The 21,367-nt window shown below is 38.7% G+C and overlaps 3 protein-coding genes and 4 long non-coding RNA genes across 12 annotated transcripts in view; 3 read left to right on the top strand and 4 right to left on the bottom strand.

Moving 5' to 3' along the window:
- Positions 1–12,336, top strand: part of LOC125501634 — a 64,300-nt gene extending 51,964 nt beyond the window's left edge. For all 4 annotated transcript variants that reach the window (XR_007279235.1, XR_007279234.1, XR_007279233.1 and 1 more), the window contains exons 6-12: positions 8,508–8,731; positions 8,810–8,924; positions 9,007–9,281; positions 9,466–9,542; positions 9,701–10,461; positions 11,213–11,436; positions 11,515–12,336. This is a non-coding gene — a long non-coding RNA (uncharacterized LOC125501634). The remainder of the gene's footprint in view (positions 1–8,507; positions 8,732–8,809; positions 8,925–9,006; positions 9,282–9,465; positions 9,543–9,700; positions 10,462–11,212; positions 11,437–11,514) is intronic.
- Positions 1,922–5,584, top strand: LOC105687916 (ATP-binding cassette sub-family G member 1). The gene has a single exon (XM_012403888.4). The coding sequence runs from the start codon at positions 1,934–1,936 to the stop codon at positions 3,734–3,736; it is 1,803 nt and encodes a 600-aa protein (XP_012259311.1). The 5' UTR covers positions 1,922–1,933; the 3' UTR covers positions 3,737–5,584.
- Positions 7,683–8,202, bottom strand: LOC125501637. Its single transcript, XR_007279240.1, has 2 exons — positions 7,790–8,202; positions 7,683–7,717 (listed from the first exon to the last, which is right to left on the bottom strand). It is a non-coding gene; the product is annotated as an uncharacterized LOC125501637 (long non-coding RNA).
- On the bottom strand, positions 10,388–10,907 carry LOC125501638. The gene is made up of 2 exons (XR_007279241.1): positions 10,495–10,907; positions 10,388–10,422 (listed from the first exon to the last, which is right to left on the bottom strand). It is a non-coding gene; the product is annotated as an uncharacterized LOC125501638 (long non-coding RNA).
- Positions 11,917–15,270, bottom strand: LOC105685678 (ATP synthase subunit beta, mitochondrial). The gene is made up of 7 exons (XM_012400014.3): positions 15,095–15,270; positions 14,022–14,234; positions 13,679–13,942; positions 13,248–13,591; positions 12,948–13,173; positions 12,628–12,857; positions 11,917–12,546 (listed from the first exon to the last, which is right to left on the bottom strand). The coding sequence occupies exons 1-7, from the start codon at positions 15,201–15,203 to the stop codon at positions 12,373–12,375; spliced, it is 1,560 nt and encodes a 519-aa protein (XP_012255437.1). The 5' UTR covers positions 15,204–15,270; the 3' UTR covers positions 11,917–12,372.
- A 143-nt stretch (positions 15,271–15,413) lies between these two features.
- Positions 15,414–17,084, top strand: LOC125501635. Its single transcript, XR_007279237.1, has 6 exons — positions 15,414–15,802; positions 15,908–16,068; positions 16,124–16,388; positions 16,466–16,551; positions 16,641–16,920; positions 16,980–17,084. It is a non-coding gene; the product is annotated as an uncharacterized LOC125501635 (long non-coding RNA).
- A 174-nt stretch (positions 17,085–17,258) lies between these two features.
- Positions 17,259–21,365, bottom strand: LOC105685675 (mediator of RNA polymerase II transcription subunit 24). 3 transcript variants are annotated; one of them, XM_012400007.3, is made up of 11 exons: positions 21,227–21,365; positions 20,875–21,030; positions 20,333–20,792; positions 19,834–20,256; positions 19,584–19,767; positions 19,122–19,497; positions 18,601–19,046; positions 18,425–18,517; positions 18,057–18,347; positions 17,531–17,978; positions 17,259–17,445 (listed from the first exon to the last, which is right to left on the bottom strand). In XM_012400007.3, the coding sequence occupies exons 2-11, from the start codon at positions 21,004–21,006 to the stop codon at positions 17,299–17,301; spliced, it is 3,000 nt and encodes a 999-aa protein (XP_012255430.2). In that variant the 5' UTR covers positions 21,007–21,030; positions 21,227–21,365; the 3' UTR covers positions 17,259–17,298. The 3 variants fall into 3 exon arrangements, with proteins under 3 accessions (XP_012255430.2, XP_012255431.2, XP_012255427.2); XM_012400008.3 differs by having other exon boundaries at positions 19,599–19,767; XM_012400004.3 differs by having other exon boundaries at positions 21,139–21,278.
- Between the last annotated feature and the right edge of the window lie 2 nt (positions 21,366–21,367).

Genomic DNA, 21,367 nt, shown 5'->3' with positions numbered 1-21,367 from the left:
ACTATTGGCATATTTTTATTGTACATTAATATATTAGTGCATCAGGACGTGGGGGAGAAAAACAAAACAAAAAAAAATCAAGTCAATAAATAACGTACGTACAACAGCTCAGTGTACCGCACTCATTCCAATCAATCATTACGGAATGCAAAACCACAGTTTCGAAGAAATTATCTAATTTAAACTGAACACGCAAACATTCGTATCATGCCAGCTGCATAAAGGAGCAACGTCGTATTGGGATTTAGAATATGAGACAAGATTTGGATCAGTTTCGATTTCGAATTAGGTATAAATATCTTAATAAATGTTTAAAAATTAACATTCTTCTTTGATGTTCTTCCCGCGCTGCATAAAATTATTTTTTATCGTTCCACTGTTGAAAAGAAACAAAAACAGCACGATCGATAGCAACAAGTAATGGTTGAGTATTTGTGGCTTCGGTAGAAATGATTGCCCACTTCAGAGATACGTGACAGTTTTAAAGGACAGGGGAAAAATTAAAATGAAGCCCTTTATGCATAGTGAGAGTGAAGCACTTTGTCTATAGTAAAACTATCATCGCAGCAACAGCTAGACTTTAGCAGCAGCACGAGATAGCAGCAGCAATATAGCAGTCTAGCCTGGTGCAATGCAGTGATAATAATTGTAGATAACCTCAAACTTAACCTAGATTAAAATGTTGATAGCGAGCTGATGTTTCCGCCAAATCAAATTTAGTAGGTCGTGATAGCAGGGAGTCTGTTCATTCGATGACAGGCTTTCTGCCATCAAACAGTTTAATTGAATCTCACCAAAAATTAGGTAACAAACTTGCTTGCTATTGAACCATCATTTTGTACATGTTCGTATAAACATATAGTGCTTCAATAATTATTGAGGATTATAATGCTGAACCCTGTGAACAGTGGAATTTTAGGGAAAGTCTAAATCTATTTTTATATGTCCAAAATATCTGGAAGTTCAATTTGACCACAACGCCAAGTATTATTTCACAAGATGCGGCCTGTTTCCTGCTCTCCTGTTGGATTTTGATCATCAAGAAACCTTGTAGCTACACAGGTCGAGCCTTCATACATGTCTCCTCCATATGCAGATTCACCGCAAAAGCATTTCTTCACATACACATCTATACAGCGCTCTATTATAAACAAACACGAATACGAAAATACATATGTAGGTAAAAATCTGAACAAATGGTCAATACATTAATCTGACGCACACAATTGCCTTTCTTTCTCTATATACATATGTATATGTACGTATATATAAACACACATATTCAATTTCTCAGGTTTAAGTTAGTTTAGATAGAGAAAGGACAATTTTGAACGTGTCTCTGGTTGTGTCTTTGAGCATCAAGGTGGTAGGGGACAGTCATTATGATGTTCGGTGTCTAAAGTCATGAGTAGATTTCTCAGTTTGAAAACAACTCTGGCACAGAGTAGACGTGCTAGAACAAGGCTATAGGATCAGTGGTAGTTGACTAGTGGATTTTAGGTTTACACTAAAAGTTCATACACTGTACTATAGTGGAAGCATATAGAAATAATTGACATTGAAAAGTGTATCAGAACTGGTTTTCAAGGTTGTACACTTCTTGTTCCACAGACTCGATTACAATAGACTCTTCAACAGCGTTGAAATGAAAATCTTGTAAGCCGTCATATAAGCTCCATGCTTCAGACACACTGAATTATTTTATTATTCAGTTATTCACATTACTTCAACGTATTATTCCATCACCTTTTGACCCATTGTGACAAAGGTTCAATCGGAAAAAACGGTTCTCCAAGTTTTACCTAATACTTTCTATCGTATTATGGGTTTGATACCCCAACTGTTTTAAATAAATAAAACTTACGTTCTTATCCGACCGATTGTTATCATATATATAATATTTTGGACTACTGAACATATTTTAACTTTCAAAATGTATCAACGTGCGGTGTTCTTAAACTTACCCAAGGCTCAATCAATTGACATTGAATTTGAGAGCTTAACTTATTCAGCTAAAAGAGGATTTCGGGGTGTAAAAAAAAATATACTCAACGGCCTCACAGGAAGCTTCAAATCCGGGGAATTGACCGCAATAATGGGCCCCTCTGGTGCAGGAAAGTCTACGCTGTTGAATATTCTGACTGGATTCAAGAAGAATAACGTAGGTGGGAAAGTAAGCTACATCGGGGCTGATGGAAAGCAGGGATGGAACGAGTACAAGAAAGAGTCCTGTTACATCCAGCAGGATGATCAACTCCATGTTTTGTTCACAGTTAATGAGGCAATGCACATTGCAGCTGATCTGAAGCTTGGAAATAGCTTGAATAAGAAGGCGAAGCAGATGGTGATCGATGATGTATTGGACACCCTAGATCTTACTAAAACAAAGGAAACTCGTTGCGACCGCCTCAGCGGAGGGCAGAAAAAGAGACTAAGCATTGCCCTGGAACTCTTGGATAACCCCCCTGTTATGTTTTTAGACGAACCTACTACTGGGCTAGATTCTTCTTCTTCGCTCCAATGTGTGTCGATGCTTAAGTCTTTGGCCCGGGGAGGCAGAACTATAATCTGCACTATTCATCAGCCCAGTGCAGCAATCTATGAAATGTTTGATCACATCTATCTCATTGCAGAGGGGCATTGTGTTTATCAGGGTGCAGCGAGCAGCACTGTAGATTACCTGAATAGTGTAGGTTTGACTTGTCCCAAATATCACAACCCTGCTGACTACATAATCGAAGTTGTTAACAAGGAATATGGAAACTTCAATGAGCAGCTTGCCACCGCATGTCGCGAAGGAAACTGGCGAGGCCCACCTGCAATCAAGAATATCCACGTACCTGAGATAACAAGACGTTACAGCGACGAAGGCAAGGCAACAGTTCTCATAAATCCACCTTCTGAATTCACGAGATTTTGGGTACTCCTGAATCGTTCTTTCATTCAGTTGTATCGTGATTGGACTGTAACTCATCTTAAACTGGGCCTCCATTTTATGGTGGGCGTACTTCTTGGCCTGCTGTACATAGACGCCGGAGGAGATGGTTCTAAAACCCTCAGCAATGTTGGTTACCTTCTAGTGTCTTCTGTTTATCTCTGCTATACTAGCATGATGCCCGCAGTACTTCGCTTCCCCTCTGAACTACCAATGCTTAGAAAAGAACAATTCAATAATTGGTATCAACTCAGGACCTTCTATGCTGCATATTTGGTTGCCAACTTACCTGTGCAGATGTTATTTGCAGTGGTCTATTGTTCTGTTTCATACTTTTTAAGCAGCCAGCCATTGGATTGGAACAGATTCCTGATGTTTGTCGCGATTGCAATACTTACAACTCTCACTGCAGAAGGATTAGGTTTAGTACTTGGAACAACAGTAAATCCCATTAACGGTACATTTTTAGGAGCTGTGATGACAGCAGCCATGCTGACGTTTGCTGGTTTCTTAGTTCTTTTCAATCATATGCCAGCAGTCCTTTACTACATTAGTTACTTCAGCTATTTACGTTATTCTCTCGAAGGTCTTGTCCAGTCTGTTTATGGTTTTAACAGAGAAAACCTACCTTGTCCCGACCATGAAATATACTGCCATTATCGAATACCAAAAGCTGTTCTCACAGAGCTGGCAATGAACGATAACAAGTATTGGTTGGATATAATTTTACTTTTCGCTCATTTTGTGGTTTTAAGAATCCTAGCCTACTGTACGTTAAAACGAAAATTAGCAGTATCCTAGATTTAAGATTTGATAATTCAACATTTAAACGTATGTATTCTCTGAAAACTCTTTTTCACGTTCTTCAAATTAATACCGAATTATTTAATGATGACAACAGAGTTTCCTGACGCCAAGTAATGATAATGTTTTATTCGGAAAAGAAATTTGCTAGCATAAAAATATAATTTCTGAGCTCGGATATCTTCCATCATCACTCGCTTGCGTCCATGAATTCTCATTTTATATTTGAATCGATATATCGAAGCACATGCATATCCCCACTACGAGTATCTTCCCATTCGCTCGCCACTGGATTAATTGTGATTAAACGTTTTGTCGTACGTATATTTTTCCGTTATAACCCCGTGTATATGTATAAATAATCCTCGTTTCTAATCGTGTAGTTATCAGCAGTTGACAGTAATTATTTAAATATATAAATGACATTAACGTCTGAATCGCACTGTTTTTACCCAAAGCATAAAATTCATTTGCATTCCATATTACTTGTTTCTGTATTTATTCCTCAATAGAATAAACAGGGTAGCCTAGTTGTAGAATTACATAAAATTTCCGAGAGGTTCCAATTATTCTCCATGTGATATTTGACTAACGTTTCCTCTGATTCGTTGACCCCTATAATAATAAGATTCATTAATTCCTAAGTACATCGGTTTACCAAAATTAAGGAGAGCAGAAGTTATTTATAATTATATAATAATAGCAAGAAAAACCATAACAACCACCACCGCCACAACAATAACAAGAACAATAATAATAATATTTTTAATAGCGGTGGTGACGATGATGATATTTAACAAGTTGCTTCTGTTGTTTGCGTTGTTGATTTTTTTTCTATGATCTGAATGTCGTTGTACATATTTAAACAAATAAGTGAAGGCTGTTTCATTGAAAAATTAAACATATGAATAAACTTTAGAACACGAGGACAATTATTTATCAAACTAATTCTCATCTGAAGTGTATTGTTTAAGACAGAGAAAAAAAAATTAATTATCATAACACTATAGTTATAATAACATCAATAGGTCCTAGATACAATTTTTTTATCGTCAATTACTTACTTGTGCTGCACACCGCTGTAACATATTTTTTTCATTAACCTTGATCATCCTAAAAATTTACGTTTTTCCGCTCCTACTACAGGGGGGAAAATATCACAAGTACTCAACTTAGTAGGTAATAAGAATAATATTGTTAATACTGATGATAATTATTACTGCAATACCAAAACGACTAGTAGCTGGTTTTTCTGGTCAAGAAGTATTCTTGTATGAATGATATGGAAATGAGATAAATTATGCGTATAGCTGACGATATATTCGATAGCTTCTTTATAATCGGTACTTACGCATATGAATAATTTGATTTTATCAGCGTACTCAACCCAATAATTTTGTCTAGAAATAACGAAGTGGAAAGAACTGAATAAATACGTAACGCTATATTATATTATTAATATGTGCATATTATGTGGCATGGCTGAAGAGTAGGGTTCTATCATAATTGAGTATAACAATGATAACCTGATAAAAAAAATATTATCAAGACGTTATTAAAATATCTAATTTCTTTATCATTCCATTTTTTAAGCAATTTCTCTGATATTTTCTGCTAAATATTCGCCACTAATAAGTTTGGGATTCTCTGTTTCTACCCACATATGTATACATACATACATATATCTTATACCTATATTATATTTGCGAAAATAAGTTATTGTTATTTTAAGTATCTATAAAACATTGAAGAAAAAAAGGGTGTTACATAGTGTTACCTTGTTTATTTTTTGCTGTCTTTCGATTGAAACTATTGATGATGAATAAAATTATTGTACGACCAGAATTTCAATTCGCAGTTGTTGGAATCGTTGTTTTTTTTCTCATTAACCATGCATACTCATACTAATACTTTATATCTTTTTATAATACCGTTATAAAAATGAAATATTTCCGGCTTATAACATATCTCTAATTTTTCAAGCGGTTTTTACATGTTAAAAAATGAGGTTGAAAGTCTCGCGCAAGATGATCGAATATAGATATAATGTAAATTGCCGAACATATATCGTCATCGTCGTCATCTTCATTATCATCATCACCATCATCATCATCATCATCATCATTATTAATATTCTTGTTATTGTGATTGTTACTATTAATGTTGTTGTTATTTCAAATTACGTCATTATCTCAATTACGACCTTCGAATACCGTGCAGATTATTCTACTTTTAAGAAATATTGATTCAGAATATTGACTCAAAATTTAAAGCGATATCCTGAGCATGAATTGGGGTTCTCAGTTTTTTTTTCTCCACCCACTATTCATGGTTGTATTACGTACTTTCATCTTGTTTCTTTTGTTGTCTGTTTTTCATGATATTCTATTGCGATGGGTTTGGCAAAGACATGTGTTTCAATGGTTTCAGCTGATTGCATTGTCAATTCTTGGTTGATTATTCTTCAATTTTATAATACCTATGTGCTATTAATGGGTAGGTTCTTGAGACGTTTAATAATTAATTTGCGTTTCACTTTCAACGTCCTTCAATGTTGATTATAGCCTGTATCTGGTCGATCGTCTCGTGAGCGCAGATAAAAACTGGAATGAAGCAAGCAATAACAACGGCTGGTCACTTTGAGCAAAAAACAAAGAGAACTGATAAAAAAGGAAATTAAGAAACAAACAAGTCAATATGAGCCAGGAATTAATAAGGTTTCAATGAAATTATGAAAGTCTTGCGGAAATGCAAGGAAACTGCAAATCGGGAAGTCATCGTCGACTAATTCAAGCATGTGGTAGAATTACGATGAGTGAGCTCGTGCACCTCTCTATTTTGCGTTGGTTATGATTATTATCAAACCCATCAAATGGGCTGGAATGATTTCTGTTTAGGTCAAGGGAAATTAATGTAATACAATTTTCAATGTATAACAAAATTATACATCCGATTGTAAGTAAAAAAAGAAATTCTACTAACTCTTTATAGGACCATGATGTAGTCGACCCTTGTTGTACATCAGATTGTAAATTATTTTACCTGGATTTTACTTCCTTCCGCAACGATCCACATCATGAAATTCATTCCCAACAATTGTATCTCCGTAGTGTCATAAAATTTATGCAGGACCTGTTGATAAGTTGAAAGATGATGAAGATAAATAAGTTCATTGGAAATTGGGATGGATTGGGATGGAAATAATTTCAGTTTGAGCTATGTATTCATATACATCCGAGGTATGCATGTTTTTGAAGTTTATAACGACAGAGTAGTTCATACCTAATTATTTCATCCATTTTGCCGGTGTTGTGTCGCTTTATTACCAGTATATTCTGCTTTTGATTCAATACACCACACGTTTCCGCATTGTCGCCCAGTTCCGAGCCAAGAACAAATATTCTCGATTATGAGTTTGTATTTCCAATGACTGGGGGATGAAATGAGTTCTTCGAAAGGAAATCAAGCACGTTCCAGACCACGGAAGTATCAGACCAGACATGCTCTTGAAAATATTCTGCATGCACAAGCCACGAAACTGGATTTATAAACGGCGTAGACGTCGCAAATGTTTGCGTGCGTTATGAACAAAAGGGTGAACGAAGAACGATTGAAGCTCAAATGCGAAATGGAGGGTGCACGAAGTGGATCACCAGTAATCGTCTCATTCAATCGTCGGGTGTTTATACTTGGTGACTCTCAGAAAACTTTGCTCAATTCTGATGATGAGTATCTCCGAGGCGGATACCTTGACAATTAAAGTTGAAATGCAAAGATCAGTTTACCTATAACATATTGTAAAAAATTAGGCGAGCACGTTTGACGTTAGGTATAGCTGAATTTGTTGATTGAATTAAGTGATTTGTCGAATTAATCAAGTTGCCGCTAGTTCGGTACTTAGAATAGCTAATAAATTTGATTACCTCGATTACTTGCGGTTGTAATTCAATTTCAGAGTGTCAGAATGATGTTTTGATGCTCAAAAAATACAGAAGAATACTTCACAGTTCAATTTTTGTGAGTCTTTCTCATTTTCTCGTTTTTCCCTACTTTTCCCCATTTTTCCAGAATTATTCAGATTTTTTCCTCCATCTCCGGTTAATTAATCAGAGTCAAACCATCCCAGGTGTATTCCTAATTGTTTTCTAATTGTTTTCTAATTTTTTCCGAATTTTAACAATTTTTTCCCAGTTTTTAAAAATATTTTTCATTTGTGCCGCCCCTGGATGGGTGCGGGCGCGGTAAATTAATTGTCCGCCCCTATTTCGTCGCGCGATGACGTCACGTGGTCAGGTCACGTGACCGCACTCGCCGATACAGCTAGCGCCATGTGGCGGAATATTTGGGAACTAAAATCCCCGCAAAAGTATTGACCGACCCCAAATATTCGAGGAAAACCACAAAATTAACGACCACTGCCTCAGATTTCCGAGGAAAACCGAACAATCCCGACTGACTCCGAGGCGACGAAATTTTTAAAAATTTGGAAAAAATCGGAAAAAATCAGAAAAAAATCGAAAAAAATTAGAAAACGATCAGGAATTAATCCAGGAGGATATAAAATCATGAGGCGCATCGAAGGACTCGTGGAGATGTACTCATTGAATAAATAATTCAAAAATGGAGAAAAAACCGATTAAAGACTGGGAAAAACCTTGACATGAATTTCAGATAAAGTGACATTGCCTGCATATTATTGGGCGCTAGCAGGACATAGATGGGATCCTGTTATTGATTAAAAATAATTTTTTCAATTATATTTCTTCAGGTGTTTGCCAAGAAATGAATTACGACAACACACGGTGAACATGGGGTGAATCAACTATGCCATTCAAACTTGATACAAACTGACTTTGTCACTCATTGGGAAGACGAGATCCCTGGGTCCTTCTGAACATAATTTGAACAATAATACGCTGCGGTGATGTAGTTGTTTCGATCATAGCATGACCGGTTCTGCTGATTCATTTTTCCTAGGAGGAATTATCGTAGGTAAAGTTGGTCCATCGTCGATATGCTTTGACCACTTGTTACAAGGTGCTTCAATTCGCTTGGTTGGCTTTGCTTTAGGACGCCGATCGACGCCTGGAGGCTACAGAGGTAGAGGACAAGAGACAACGTCGACAACACCGGAAGACTTGACAGGGTTATCCAAGTGTCAGGAAGGATGTTCTTGTTCATGATGGTGAAGAATTCAATTCGAACAAACGGAGTATAATTGCCACCGAACAATTCCCATTCTCTCAAATGGCCTAATTCTATTTCAGATATCGTTCCAATTTCAACATCGACGGTAATAGAATGTCATAGAGCCGGACTGAAGCATGCAGCGTTCAACTTTATGCAGCCTGAATACCGAACGCAAATCCATGCCAAATGTAGCAAAAAAATTGAAGCAATTGTGAGGAAGGCTCCAAAGACAAAGGATCCTGAAGCTGAGAATGAGCCATTGACACCTTGTCCTTATTGCCAAAATAAATTACCTGAGACGGAAGTCATGTGTGACAAATGCAAGAGCACCATACCTTTTTGCATTGCTACGGTAAACTGTTTTAGTAATTATCAACCACTAGTGGTTAATGTGGGTAGAGTTGAAAAGTTTTAGATCTGAAGATTCGTACCAATGCTAAATAATCTGATAGTTTAACTATATCTTTGCCATGGTGTGAAATAATAATTCTTTGTTTCGAAATTTGTGAATTTCAATGAAATTTATTCTCACTCAGGGTCGTCACCTTCTGAAAGAAGACTTAACAGTTTGTCCACAATATGAGTTTCCCAAAATGGCAACTGAGTTCCTGCGGTGAGTGGCTCCCAGTTCTTTTTCATTTCTTGCATCGATTCATTAGTTCTGTGGCGAAGAATTTGTGAATTTTTCTCCAAAGTTCGTCACATTATCCATCTGCAAACTGTTTCTATTTTTTGTCAGAGGTGTTGACAGTTATTTTCGTTTTTTTGTAGAATCATCGAAAGTGAAGAAGTTTGTCCAATGTGTACGGAACATGTGGATCCAAATATGGTGTCATCGAGCATCAACATTCATTCATTCCTCGATGCACAAGATACCAATGTTAAAAAGGTTTAGAGTTTCTTTCAAACAAAGTGCGCTCACATCTGGAATAACTGTGCGAATTGTTGCCATAGCTCACTATTTTTCCATGAATCATACCTTAGTCTTAGACCAAACAGTTAGTACAGTGTAGGGAGTACAATCTGTGGCATATACGGTTCAGATATTCTGAACAGATGCTGATCTATCGAATCAAAGATGATACATAGTAATAATTATTGAATTCCACTCAATCCTTCCTTTGATAATTTTTGATAACGAAAACCTGATATATTCAGCCATCGAGCAGAAGAATCGTCTCATTCAATCGTCGGGTGTTTATACATGGTGACTCTCAGAAAACTTTGCTCAATTCTCATGATGAGTATCTCCGAGGAGGATACCTTGACAATTAAAGTTGAAATGCAAAGATCAGTTTACCTATAACATATTGTAAAAAATTAGGCGAGCACGTTTGACGTTAGGTATAGCTGAATTTGTTGATTGAATTAAGTGATTTGTCGAATTAATCAAGTTGCCGCTAGTTCGGTACTTAGAATAGCTAATAAATTTGATTACCTCGATTACTTGCGGTTGTAATTCAATTTCAGAGTGTCAGAATGATGTTTTGATGCTCAAAAAATACAGAAGAATACTTCACAGTTCAATTTTTGTGAGTCTTTCTCATTTTCTCGTTTTTCCCTACTTTTCCCCATTTTTCCAGAATTATTCAGATTTTTTCCTCCATCTCCGGTTAATTAATCAGAGTCAAACCATCCCAGGTGTATTCCTAATTGTTTTCTAATTGTTTTCTAATTTTTTCCGAATTTTAACAATTTTTTCCCAGTTTTTAAAAATATTTTTCATTTGTGCCGCCCCTGGATGGGTGCGGGCGCGGTAAATTAATTGTCCGCCCCTATTTCGTCGCGCGATGACGTCACGTGGTCAGGTCACGTGACCGCACTCGCCGATACAGCTAGCGCCATGTGGCGGAATATTTGGGAACTAAAATCCCCGCAAAAGTATTGACCGACCCCAAATATTCGAGGAAAACCACAAAATTAACGACCACTGCCTCAGATTTCCGAGGAAAACCGAACAATCCCGACTGACTCCGAGGCGACGAAATTTTTAAAAATTTGGAAAAAATCGGAAAAAATCAGAAAAAAATCGAAAAAAATTAGAAAACGATCAGGAATTAATCCAGGAGGATATAAAATCATGAGGCGCATCGAAGGACTCGTGGAGATGTACTCATTGAATAAATAATTCAAAAATGGAGAAAAAACCGATTAAAGACTGGGAAAAACCTTGACATGAATTTCAGATAAAGTGACATTGCCTGCATATTATTGGGCGCTAGCAGGACATAGATGGGATCCTGTTATTGATTAAAAATAATTTTTTCAATTATATTTCTTCAGGTGTTTGCCAAGAAATGAATTACGACAACACACGGTGAACATGGGGTGAATCAACTATGCCATTCAAACTTGATACAAACTGACTTTGTCACTCATTGGGAAGACGAGATCCCTGGGTCCTTCTGAACATAATTTGAACAATAATACGCTGCGGTGATGTAGTTGTTTCGATCATAGCATGACCGGTTCTGCTGATTCATTTTTCCTAGGAGGAATTATCGTAGGTAAAGTTGGTCCATCGTCGATATGCTTTGACCACTTGTTACAAGGTGCTTCAATTCGCTTGGTTGGCTTTGCTTTAGGACGCCGATCGACGCCTGGAGGCTACAGAGGTAGAGGACAAGAGACAACGTCGACAACACCGGAAGACTTGACAGGGTTATCCAAGTGTCAGGAAGGATGTTCTTGTTCATGATGGTGAAGAATTCAATTCAAAAAAATGAATAGAGCACAGTATTGGAGTTCAGAAGGTTATTGATATTTCCAGTTCACCTAAGTGACAAAAATTGCAGTCCGGTATGTCGACTGCATTTTGTCAACATTGATTCTTCACATTGTGTCATGTCCTTTGCCAAAGCACTGTGCACCACGTTCTAGAGATATGGATACTCTTTTCGGAGCTATCGAAAAGAAGATTGTTGATGTTATAGGAAATTGTAGAAACCCATGTACCAGAAGTGGAAGCTAAAGAATTAGAACCAGTATATTTTTGTAAATTTTTATGGAATTTTCTCTTCTCAACTAATATACATATTCTGCGATAATTACAGTGTAACACAACTTCAGACTGTATTCTATATCGGATAACATTGAACAGGTTGTACGATAAAATAGTCGAGTAGGTTCTCACTCCTTTCGTCGCTCGTGTCAAGTGAAGTCAACGAAGGATAATCATTCCTCTTTTCTATTGTTTGTCAACTCGATATTCCAATCTTTTCAACAATTAGGTAGTATAAATTTTTTGAATTTGAATATTTTATCAAGCTATCTATCTTATCGAAACGATTTTCCTGACTACTGATTAATCGATTGAAGCAATTGAAAATTCGAATGTTCGAGTTAGCGTGTGTTACATTTCTTTAGTCGGGTGACGACGATGGAACGTTGAATGATTCCCTGCGGGGCATCGAGTTTAAAGATCGACGTGTGACTATCGGGACCTATGACTTGGCCAGTGTTTCAGCTTTTGCCACTACTTCTTCTATCGGTCCTACCATGTAAAACGCAACCTCTGGTAGATGGTCGTATTCTCCGGCCAAAATCTTTTGGAAACCCTTGATTGTCTCAGCCAAAGGCACGAGTTTTCCAGCGTGTCCGGTGAAGACTTCGGCAACCTTTTGGGACGGCAAGAATAATTAGACAGTTATTCAGCTTTGTTTTCTATTTACCGAGCGGGCAGCTCCCCGTCGACGTACCTGGAAAGGTTGAGAAAGGAATCTCTGAATTTTTCTGGCTCGGGCGACGGTGAGTTTGTCTTCTTCCGACAACTCGTCCATACCCAGGATGGCGATAATATCTTGAAGGGACTTGTAGTCCTGGAGGATTTTCTGGACGTTACGCGCAATGTTGTAGTGCTCCGCACCGATGATATTAGGGTCCATGATACGAGAGGTGGAATCCAGAGGATCGACAGCAGGATATATACCTATGAAATAACGAGAGATATTTTTACATCTAAAATTCCTCCACGCATCGGAATATCTTTGAGAATTCGAATAAGCGATAATTCATTTACCGAGCTCAGCAATGGCGCGAGAAAGGACGGTAGTGGCGTCCAAGTGAGCGAAGGTTGTGGCTGGCGCAGGATCGGTTAAATCGTCAGCTGGCACGTAAATAGCCTGCACGGAAGTAATGGATCCCTTCGTCGTAGTGGTAATACGTTCCTGCATGGTACCCATGTCAGTTGCCAAGGTTGGTTGGTAACCTACAGCGGATGGAATACGACCCAACAGAGCGGATACCTGAAAAATCGATCGACTTGGGTGAATTAACGATGACCCGTCGTTTGAGGGGCTCTGTCCAATAACGTTCTTACCTCAGAACCGGCCTGAGTAAACCTGAAAATGTTGTCGATGAAGAGAAGCACGTCCTGTCCTTCTTGATCACGGAAATATTCAGCTACGGTCAAACCGGTCAACGCGACTCGGGCACGAGCGCCGGGGGGCTCGTTCATCTGTCCGTAAACAAGAGCTACCTTCGAGGTTTTGTCCTTGAGCGAAATGACACCGGACTCGATCATCTCGTGGTAGAGATCGTTACCCTCTCGGGTACGTTCGCCGACGCCGGCAAAAACCGAGTAACCGCCGTGGGCCTTGGCTACGTTGTTGATCAACTCCATAATCAATACAGTCTTGCCCACTCCAGCACCACCGAAGAGACCTGAAATTCACGTAGAAGGAATTTAAGCTCGACTACAACGACGAATCGTTCCCTCATCGTATTGGTTCATTAAAATTCATGTGATACCAATTTTTCCTCCCTTGGCATACGGCGCTAAAAGATCGACGACTTTGATTCCGGTTACGAGAATCTCCTGTTCTACGGACATCTCTACGAATTCCGGTGCTTCGGCGTGAATGGCGGCACGCTTGTCGGTCGGAATGGGACCACGCTCGTCGATCGGTTCGCCGATCACGTTGATAATACGTCCCAGAGTCTCTGCACCAACCGGAATACGGATGGGGTATCCGGAATCCAACACTGCCTGTCCACGGACCAAACCTTCGGTACCTTCGAAGGGAGAAAACGGTATTTGTAAGGATAGACAGACATGAATAGAATTTAACTGATTCCGATTGAAATATATTACCGTCCATGGCAATTGTACGAACGGTGTTCTCTCCCAGATGCTGGGCAACTTCCAAAACTAGCCTGGGAGAGCGGTTTTGTACTTCGAGAGCATTAAGAATCGGCGGTAGATCGTCTTCGAACTGTACGTCAACGACAGCACCGATGATAGCCACGACTTTGCCAGAAGAACCGCCGGCCTTGGAGGATGCCGCTGCTTTTGCATATTGTCGATCTACGAAAGTTGAGAGCAGACAGCGGTTATAGTTACGGTCGAATGAGGAAAGACTCGATATCCAAGCAATAGTACCCGAGCCGAGGGAGTTTTAGTATGTACTGGAATTTGTTAAAACCACCACCAGTTATTTCGTTACAATTAATTGAATAATTGATCCACGAGAATTTTCTTTCTGTGAAACTATACGCAAATCGGCAATTCGATCATTACATAACAGATGAGAGAGAAAAGGGGATTCGGTTGACATTTTTGTGAGTGAACACCTAAAGAACTGATACATTCGATTGAAACAACGCCCATAGCTTTGTCGACTAAAAATTCCAGATTACGAGTATTGTAGATTGATGTGACTCTTGTGCCACTGTAAAATGAAATGTACAGACTTTCGCCGCCCAGGAACCGGAGTGTCAATTCAATGAAACATCAGGGAATAAAATATTAATTTTTAGCAATAAATATTTCAGCGAAATCAAATTCCCTCTTGATCTTCTTGTTCATCTTCTTATCGAACGCAATGAGAAGAAACGTTTTCGGCATGACCCCAAATCTCAATGGCTGCCATCGTCCGTTGGAACGACAGCAGAATTTGGATTATATAATCGATATTTAAACATCTCTGTGCGGATTTAGTTGCAATTGCTATGCACGAATATGACAGCACTAGACGCAGGATGTACCAGGATAATCGCGCAAACAATTGAAACATAAATTAGAGGGTTTTCGAGTTTAAAAATACCGGAAAACTGTTTCGATTCAAGTTCTGGTAGCGAGCTAGGAGTCACCACGGGTCCACGATGGTTACTTTAACTATGATAAGAATGAGTTAATTCGGAAATACTGGAAAGTAGAAAACTTACTGTTAACTGAAACTGCCCCAGCAACTTTGGCGGCTTCGGTTTGCAGAAGGACGGGTTTTACAACCCTGAGAGCCCCAGAGGCGGCCTTCGATACGGCACTCAACATCATGGCCGGTCAAGTGAGGAGGGATACCACCGGAATAGGTTGTCTCGTGCTGCAATGCCGTCCGTGTCCCTACTAAATAACTGCGCAGAAAAAAAATTATTTTCGTGCGCAACTGTTACGTGGATAAATGGAGCATGCGCATTTAGTTTTTATTCATCTGAAACATTCGTGTTACTTAAAATCCTAAATCACTTTTACGCCCATATTCCAAAGATGCTGCGTGCAAACTGGCTTGAAACAACGCTTTGGTCAGTCTGTCCCATATGTCAATCTGTCATATATGATGTTAATGAATCAAATCTAGTATCTTCAATTTATTCGATAAAAATTTGAACACCACAACTACAATGATAAAATTTTAGCTTTCAAACATTTGTCGGAGTCCTTAGACCAGTGTGGAATAAACGCTCTTAGGCTGGAGTAGTCGAAAAGATAACAGAGAATAAAATATGGTTGATGCCCACGATGGGACATTGATCGACGGGACAAATGATTCGTCCATTGATTTGAACGAGAATGGAAAAAGGGCGTTAATTGTTATGGCTGAAGGTGTAGATCTTCTAGATATAAAACGAATAAGAAATGTACTGAGGAAGGGTGGTGTGAGTAATCAATTTGGAAACAATTTAATTTCTGTGCGATACTCCCAATCGTGCACCATTTTTGAAACTGGATGTATTTTATATTTTGATCTTGTCCGATTCCAGGTAGAAGCTGTCATAGCAAGTTTAGATGACTTTTCTCCGTGTGAAGTAGCGGTAACGTTTTTTATCAGGTCGACATAAAGCTTTCCACTGCTTTGAAAGAGCCAGCATTTGATGTACTTGTTTTATCTGGTGGTCTCATGGAAGCAAAGCTGCTCGGAGAGGTATAATTTCATACAATTTATGATTATAGGTAAAGTAATGTATTTCTGTATTCAGAAATAGTTGGTGCGCTACTAAAAAAATATGAAGAAGATTATGGGTGGGTTGTTGCGATAGGAAAGGGTCTATCTGTACTACAAGAACATTTCATTGGAGTTGGGAAAATGCTAACATGGCATCCATCGATTGAACATAAAATTGAAGGATCCAAGTGTATGAAATACAAGTATATCGCCGACGACGTTTTCGTTGACGTCATTATGTTTTGATATTTTCAATTCATCTCCAATCATTATTTCTCTCATTATGCAAAAATCTTCAGGTAAGATAATTACATGCAAAGGAGTCACATATGTATACGTCCCAATGTGCTTTGAATCTTCTTTATTTGGTTTGCAGTCGTAGTGCAGCAGAGAACGTTGCTAGAAAGTTGTCTATTGAATATAACGACGGATACTGTCCCGATTGATGCAGCAGTTGTATACGTATGTATACTGCTGTCTTGAAGACACGCTACTCGTAAATTTCAGAGATGTACAAAGTCACGATAAATAACGTTTTATATTTTCCATAGAAAGAAATCGAACCTGATATTGCGGATCGTTTTGCACGCCCAGCTTGCTGTAATGCAGATGATCCAAATGTAGCTGAATGGGAAGAAAACAGAATTATCGAGGATATATTACAAAGAGAATACATATACAATAGAATGCAAGCTCAGGTGGGGGGAACTTGAAGACAAACCAAAAGACAAGCTTATAGAAAGAGAACAATTGAAAAGACAGATTGAAGAAGATGAACAAGAGGCAGAAAATTGGCAGCAAAAGTGGGGAAAAGATGGCTGCATATCAAAGGTGAGCTATACACAATTCCACAAAAGTGTTCATCTGATTCTTTCCTTTGAACATTCCAGGCCGAATACGAAAAATATATGAGAGAATACGCATACCGAGATGAATCGCGTCACAACTCTGGAATAGAAAGAAGGTACGACAGATTAGAGCGGAGAATCGAGAGATCAAACCGGAGTAGGAATATGGTCAACGAGCTGAGAACTGCCACACCGGCCGAAATAGACGCCGCATTTGCTCGGATAAATCTGGATTGAAAATTATTACACATTTCAAGATCATCATGGTGTCGAAACTTTTCCCGGTAAGGGGAAGTTTTTCGTCAACATCGATAACACGTATTCAGAGTCACTATAAGATTTAATGACGCATATTTTCTAGTTATTTGGTGGGTTTTAAATTTATGTTCCGCAACATACAGAGATCCCTCGCCGTTGCTTTCCGCCCAGCTGTAGTTTGAATGTCGTATAACTTCAGTAATAAATCGGTTGTGAATAATTCTGGTAAAGCTTTAAGTAGACAAGGGACCTGTAAAAAGTTGAAATAATCGAGTTAGTCGTAAATAAGCAATCGTAGCACATTTAAAGAGTAAACACGCTTCACATTTACGTACTAAAGTTTGCGGCATTCCTTGTAGGACAGTTCTGGTTCTGTCTTTTCCGCACTGCACGATGTATCTCAAAAACTGTAGAATGAAATGTGTTTGCTGCGACACTTCGCCGTCTTTGCCAGCGAGTAGCGTGAAAGTTTTGAATAGCAAATTCAGCGCTGACAGCAGCGGTTCTCTCAAACGGACCGATTTCTGTCCGTTCGTCTGTCCTGGCGCTTGAGGAGAATTTGTGCCAAATATTGAACTGGCATCCCCAGTTTCATTAAGTCTCAATATTTTGTTAGCTGGTACACCGATAGCGTCCAATTCTTCGCTATCCAAATCACACCTGGTGCGTTTCCTACTGTTTCCTCGCGGTGGATTCGAGTTGTTATACTCCAACGTTGAATAAATACAAGAAACACACAATTTAGCCAGCACCGATGACTGTGGTTCAACGAGTTCCTCCCGCCTGAAAATCGTTTTATTTATTTACCTCGGCAACCTTTGCAACGAAAATTTTACTGTAAATCCATCAAAAGTTGCTCACTGTGATCTGTTGTATAAATATTGCGGAACAACGTGATTCAAAAGATCCAGCGTACAGCCCTCGATATCTAAATGAAACACTGCAAATGTTAAATCCACCGCTTGATCCAGCTCCTCTTGATATCTGTATTTCATGACTTCTTTGACTAGATTCGAGACAAACCAGAGCGAACCACCGGTGTTCAGTAAAGATTCCAAGGATTGTGTAGCTTCGATATTTATCCAACCTCTTTGCTGTATTCCATGCCAGACTGTTTCTAATTGCTCCGATATCGGTTGCCTTGATATTATACTGCCGATAAAAAATGTATTGATCAGTTACTCAAGCTACACCTTGAAAAAATATAACGTGTTGTCCCAACGATTTACCTGTGAGACATTGAAAGAACCTTTGTTTTCGATTGTGTCGGTGGATGCACGTCGTACTGCATTTTGCGAATGATTTGAAACATGAGACTTGACCTGAAAAAAAAATTCTTAATTATAGAGTTAGTAATTTTGAAATTGAAAAATATAATGCAAAAACAATAATCAATGGGTCTTACAGTTCTTTGAAATTGTCCTGCATCTCATCGCTGGAAATGGGGGTCAAAAATTGTTGAACCATATTCATAGGCTTTAGCAAAGCATCTTGATGCGTAATACTAACGTGAGCACAAAGCCAGGCAGCTGCACAGACAGGTAAACAGCAGGCGGCTGCTCTGAGGCCGTCTAAGGCTCTTTTTACATCTCCAGCACCTAGTGCTCCACTTTCCCAAGCGCATAGTAATTCCTTAACAGCTCCCGTTGCTGAACGGCAAGCAACGTGCCATTTCATATTACTTGACTTGAAATCCGGGTCCGGGGAATTGATTTGTGCTAATAACGCGTCTACTCGAGCTCCGTCAACATTTTGAAGCATTCTACGTGGACATTTGGGTTTGTTTCGTTCGGCCATGCACTCTCTGACCCATTGCTCAAAAAACGAATCGCCATCTTCTTCCAGAACTACCTAGAGCACGACAACTGGTAAACAATTTGTCAACAATTGAAAATTAAAATTATTCATTAAGTTTATGAAGCTTACTTCAGATCCGTAAGTTTGTACAATTGAACACAACATAAGAAATGAAACATCGAACGGCATGGCCCTTGTCGCTGTCACTTTTCCAGTTACAGCATCATTTATTTGCTTACTACATTCGTTGAACTTTATTAGTTTCGAAACAAAGGTTTTCAATGTTCCTTCGACTGTAGCAACAGCTAAAATGAGTTCAAAACTCTTGCCGGTCAGTACTTGGCAAAGCATGCTCAGGAGTGCTTCCTGAATTTTGGTATAATCGGTATTAAGTGTTTTCAAGATTCCAGCTAATGTTGGCTCGGCTCGAATGATAACTTTAGGAATCGATGGCTTTGGTGTTTCGGAGGGCTCAAGTTTTTGTAAAGCAGCCGTAACGCCTTCTCTGTGGAAAGAAAAATACGTCCCTCATTAATATTGACTGAAATTCCCTTTCGATACAGCAATGAAATTTGTAGTAAAAATTTTCACCGCTGGCTACTCAACTGCTCCGCTTGTTTTTCTGTAACTAAATTCACTTTCTGTAATTCATTGAGCAGGCACTCAATGCAATTACAGGAACAAGCAGTGTCCATAATATCGAGCAGAGGAGTAAATTGTAAGAGTAATTCAAAAGCATCTAAAATATCCTGAGAATAATCCAATCTTTCATCGCCTGTAAGTAAAAACCGTAGTTTCTAATTATAAATACAATTGATTAGACGAGCTGATTTGTGTTTACCGCTTAAAGTGGTAGCGTTCAACTCTTTCAGAATTCGTGGTACTTTCAGGAACGTGAATGCACCCCACAGTGACTCTTTTGAACTTCCGGTAACATCATGTAAACACAAGAAGCAGGCTCGAATAATTTCGCAGTATAATCTAGGATTCGAGTACCCTTTTATTCTCTGTATCATCAAGAGTTGATTTACAAGTACGGTAGTTTCTGTGCTTGGATTCAACAAGACTTGGACCGCCAGTAAAGGCTGTAGACAATACGTAATCGGCTCTTTTTCGTTACTGTTCGAGCTTAACAATAAAGTATCAATGTCGAGATTGCAGAGCTGTTGCAAAGAATCATCGATTGAGACTGCTGATTTTACGGTGCAATTTTTTTGAAGTAATTCAATTTCCTGGCACTTCTTAACTACCTCCATGTAAAGATCTGAAAGTGAAAAAGGAATCATTCATGCTCTGCGAATGAAACATCTTCTAACTAGCAATAACAAAATAATGCTTACCTTTATCATCGTGTTTTGCAAGGCACATCATAGCCCACAAGAAATCGGAATTTATCATTTGCTTTAAAATGCTTGCTGGCTTATCTATCAATTCAGAAGGATAAGTAATCAATGGATTATTCTGGTGAAGCTTCAGAGCGTGAAGATGACATAGCAGCAGCCAGTGTACAATGGAAAGTACAGAAGCAGCTAAAAGATCTTCTTCGGGTTTACCACGGCAGGTGATGCCCACCTGAATTGTCTCGAGAAACTCCAAAAGGCTTATAATACAATGCGGCTTATGAAATGCCCCATATTTACTTATCCTCTGCAAAACGGCTGCATAGGAAACCAACTGTGAACTAAGGGAATGTTTAAGATATGACAAAACCAGCTGATTTGGTCCTGGGCCAACTAAAGCTTGCTGCAGAATGCAATCTGCAAGATTGTAAACATCTCCGCTAACACCTCTGGGTAAAATCTGTAAGTGAATCAATTCCCAATGATTATTTCCGCGCTGTATTGGTAGAAAGTTTCATCCAGATTACCATCGAAGTGCTTACCGTTTTAATATTTATTCCCCATTGTAAATCGTTCCACCGCTCTCGCCAAGCTCGTAAAAGGAGAGCTTTGAGACTGCTAGTCTTACTTGTTACCTTAGTCTCCATTGTCCTTGCTGATAGCGGATTGCGCATAATTGATTGTTATTTGAAGATTCCCTATTCAGGTAATGAGATATCACTTTATCAAGCTACTACAAAGTACCAAAGTCAGTAACTGTGTGAATACGTTCAACGACAATCGAGGTGCTAATGTTCTAAACTTACACTAACTGGTTAATTGAAAACGTGTATAGAATGATGATAACTAGTATCAAAAATGCTTGTTTTCTACATATTCTATATCCTCACTGACCTGTTTATAAATTCGCCCAAGAGGGTAAGAATTCCTCAAGGGGTGGATTATTATATTAACATTCGTCAACAAGGAGTCGCCATTTTGGCGTCTTCGGAAGTGTCAGGTAAACTGTCGGTGACTGTCGGGTATTGAAATCTC

Source organism: Athalia rosae, chromosome 7, assembly GCF_917208135.1.
Source record: "Athalia rosae chromosome 7, iyAthRosa1.1, whole genome shotgun sequence".
NCBI lineage: Eukaryota > Metazoa > Arthropoda > Insecta > Hymenoptera > Athaliidae > Athalia > Athalia rosae.
The sequence above is the reverse complement of the archived record's forward strand: the minus strand, read 5'-3'. Positions and strand labels throughout refer to the sequence as shown.

Excerpts from the sequence above, each read along its gene's own strand:
- LOC105687916 (XM_012403888.4), top strand. The coding sequence starts at position 1,934 with ATGTATCAACGTGCGGTGTTCTTAAACTTACCCAAGGCTCAATCAATT.
- LOC105685678 (XM_012400014.3), bottom strand. The coding sequence starts at position 15,203 with ATGATGTTGAGTGCCGTATCGAAGGCCGCCTCTGGGGCTCTCAGGGTT. Across the intron at positions 14,235-15,094 it reads TGGGGCAGTTTCAGTTAACA|ATCGACAATATGCAAAAGCA; the intron begins GTAAGTTTTCTA and ends CAACTTTCGTAG. Across the intron at positions 13,174-13,247 it reads TTACTCAGGCCGGTTCTGAG|GTATCCGCTCTGTTGGGTCG; the intron begins GTAAGAACGTTA and ends TCGATTTTTCAG.
- LOC105685675 (XM_012400007.3), bottom strand. The coding sequence starts at position 21,006 with ATGCGCAATCCGCTATCAGCAAGGACAATGGAGACTAAGGTAACAAGT. Across the intron at positions 19,768-19,833 it reads GAACGCTACCACTTTAAGCG|GCGATGAAAGATTGGATTAT; the intron begins GTAAACACAAAT and ends TTTTACTTACAG. Across the intron at positions 17,979-18,056 it reads TATTTATACAACAGATCACA|GCGGGAGGAACTCGTTGAAC; the intron begins GTGAGCAACTTT and ends AACGATTTTCAG.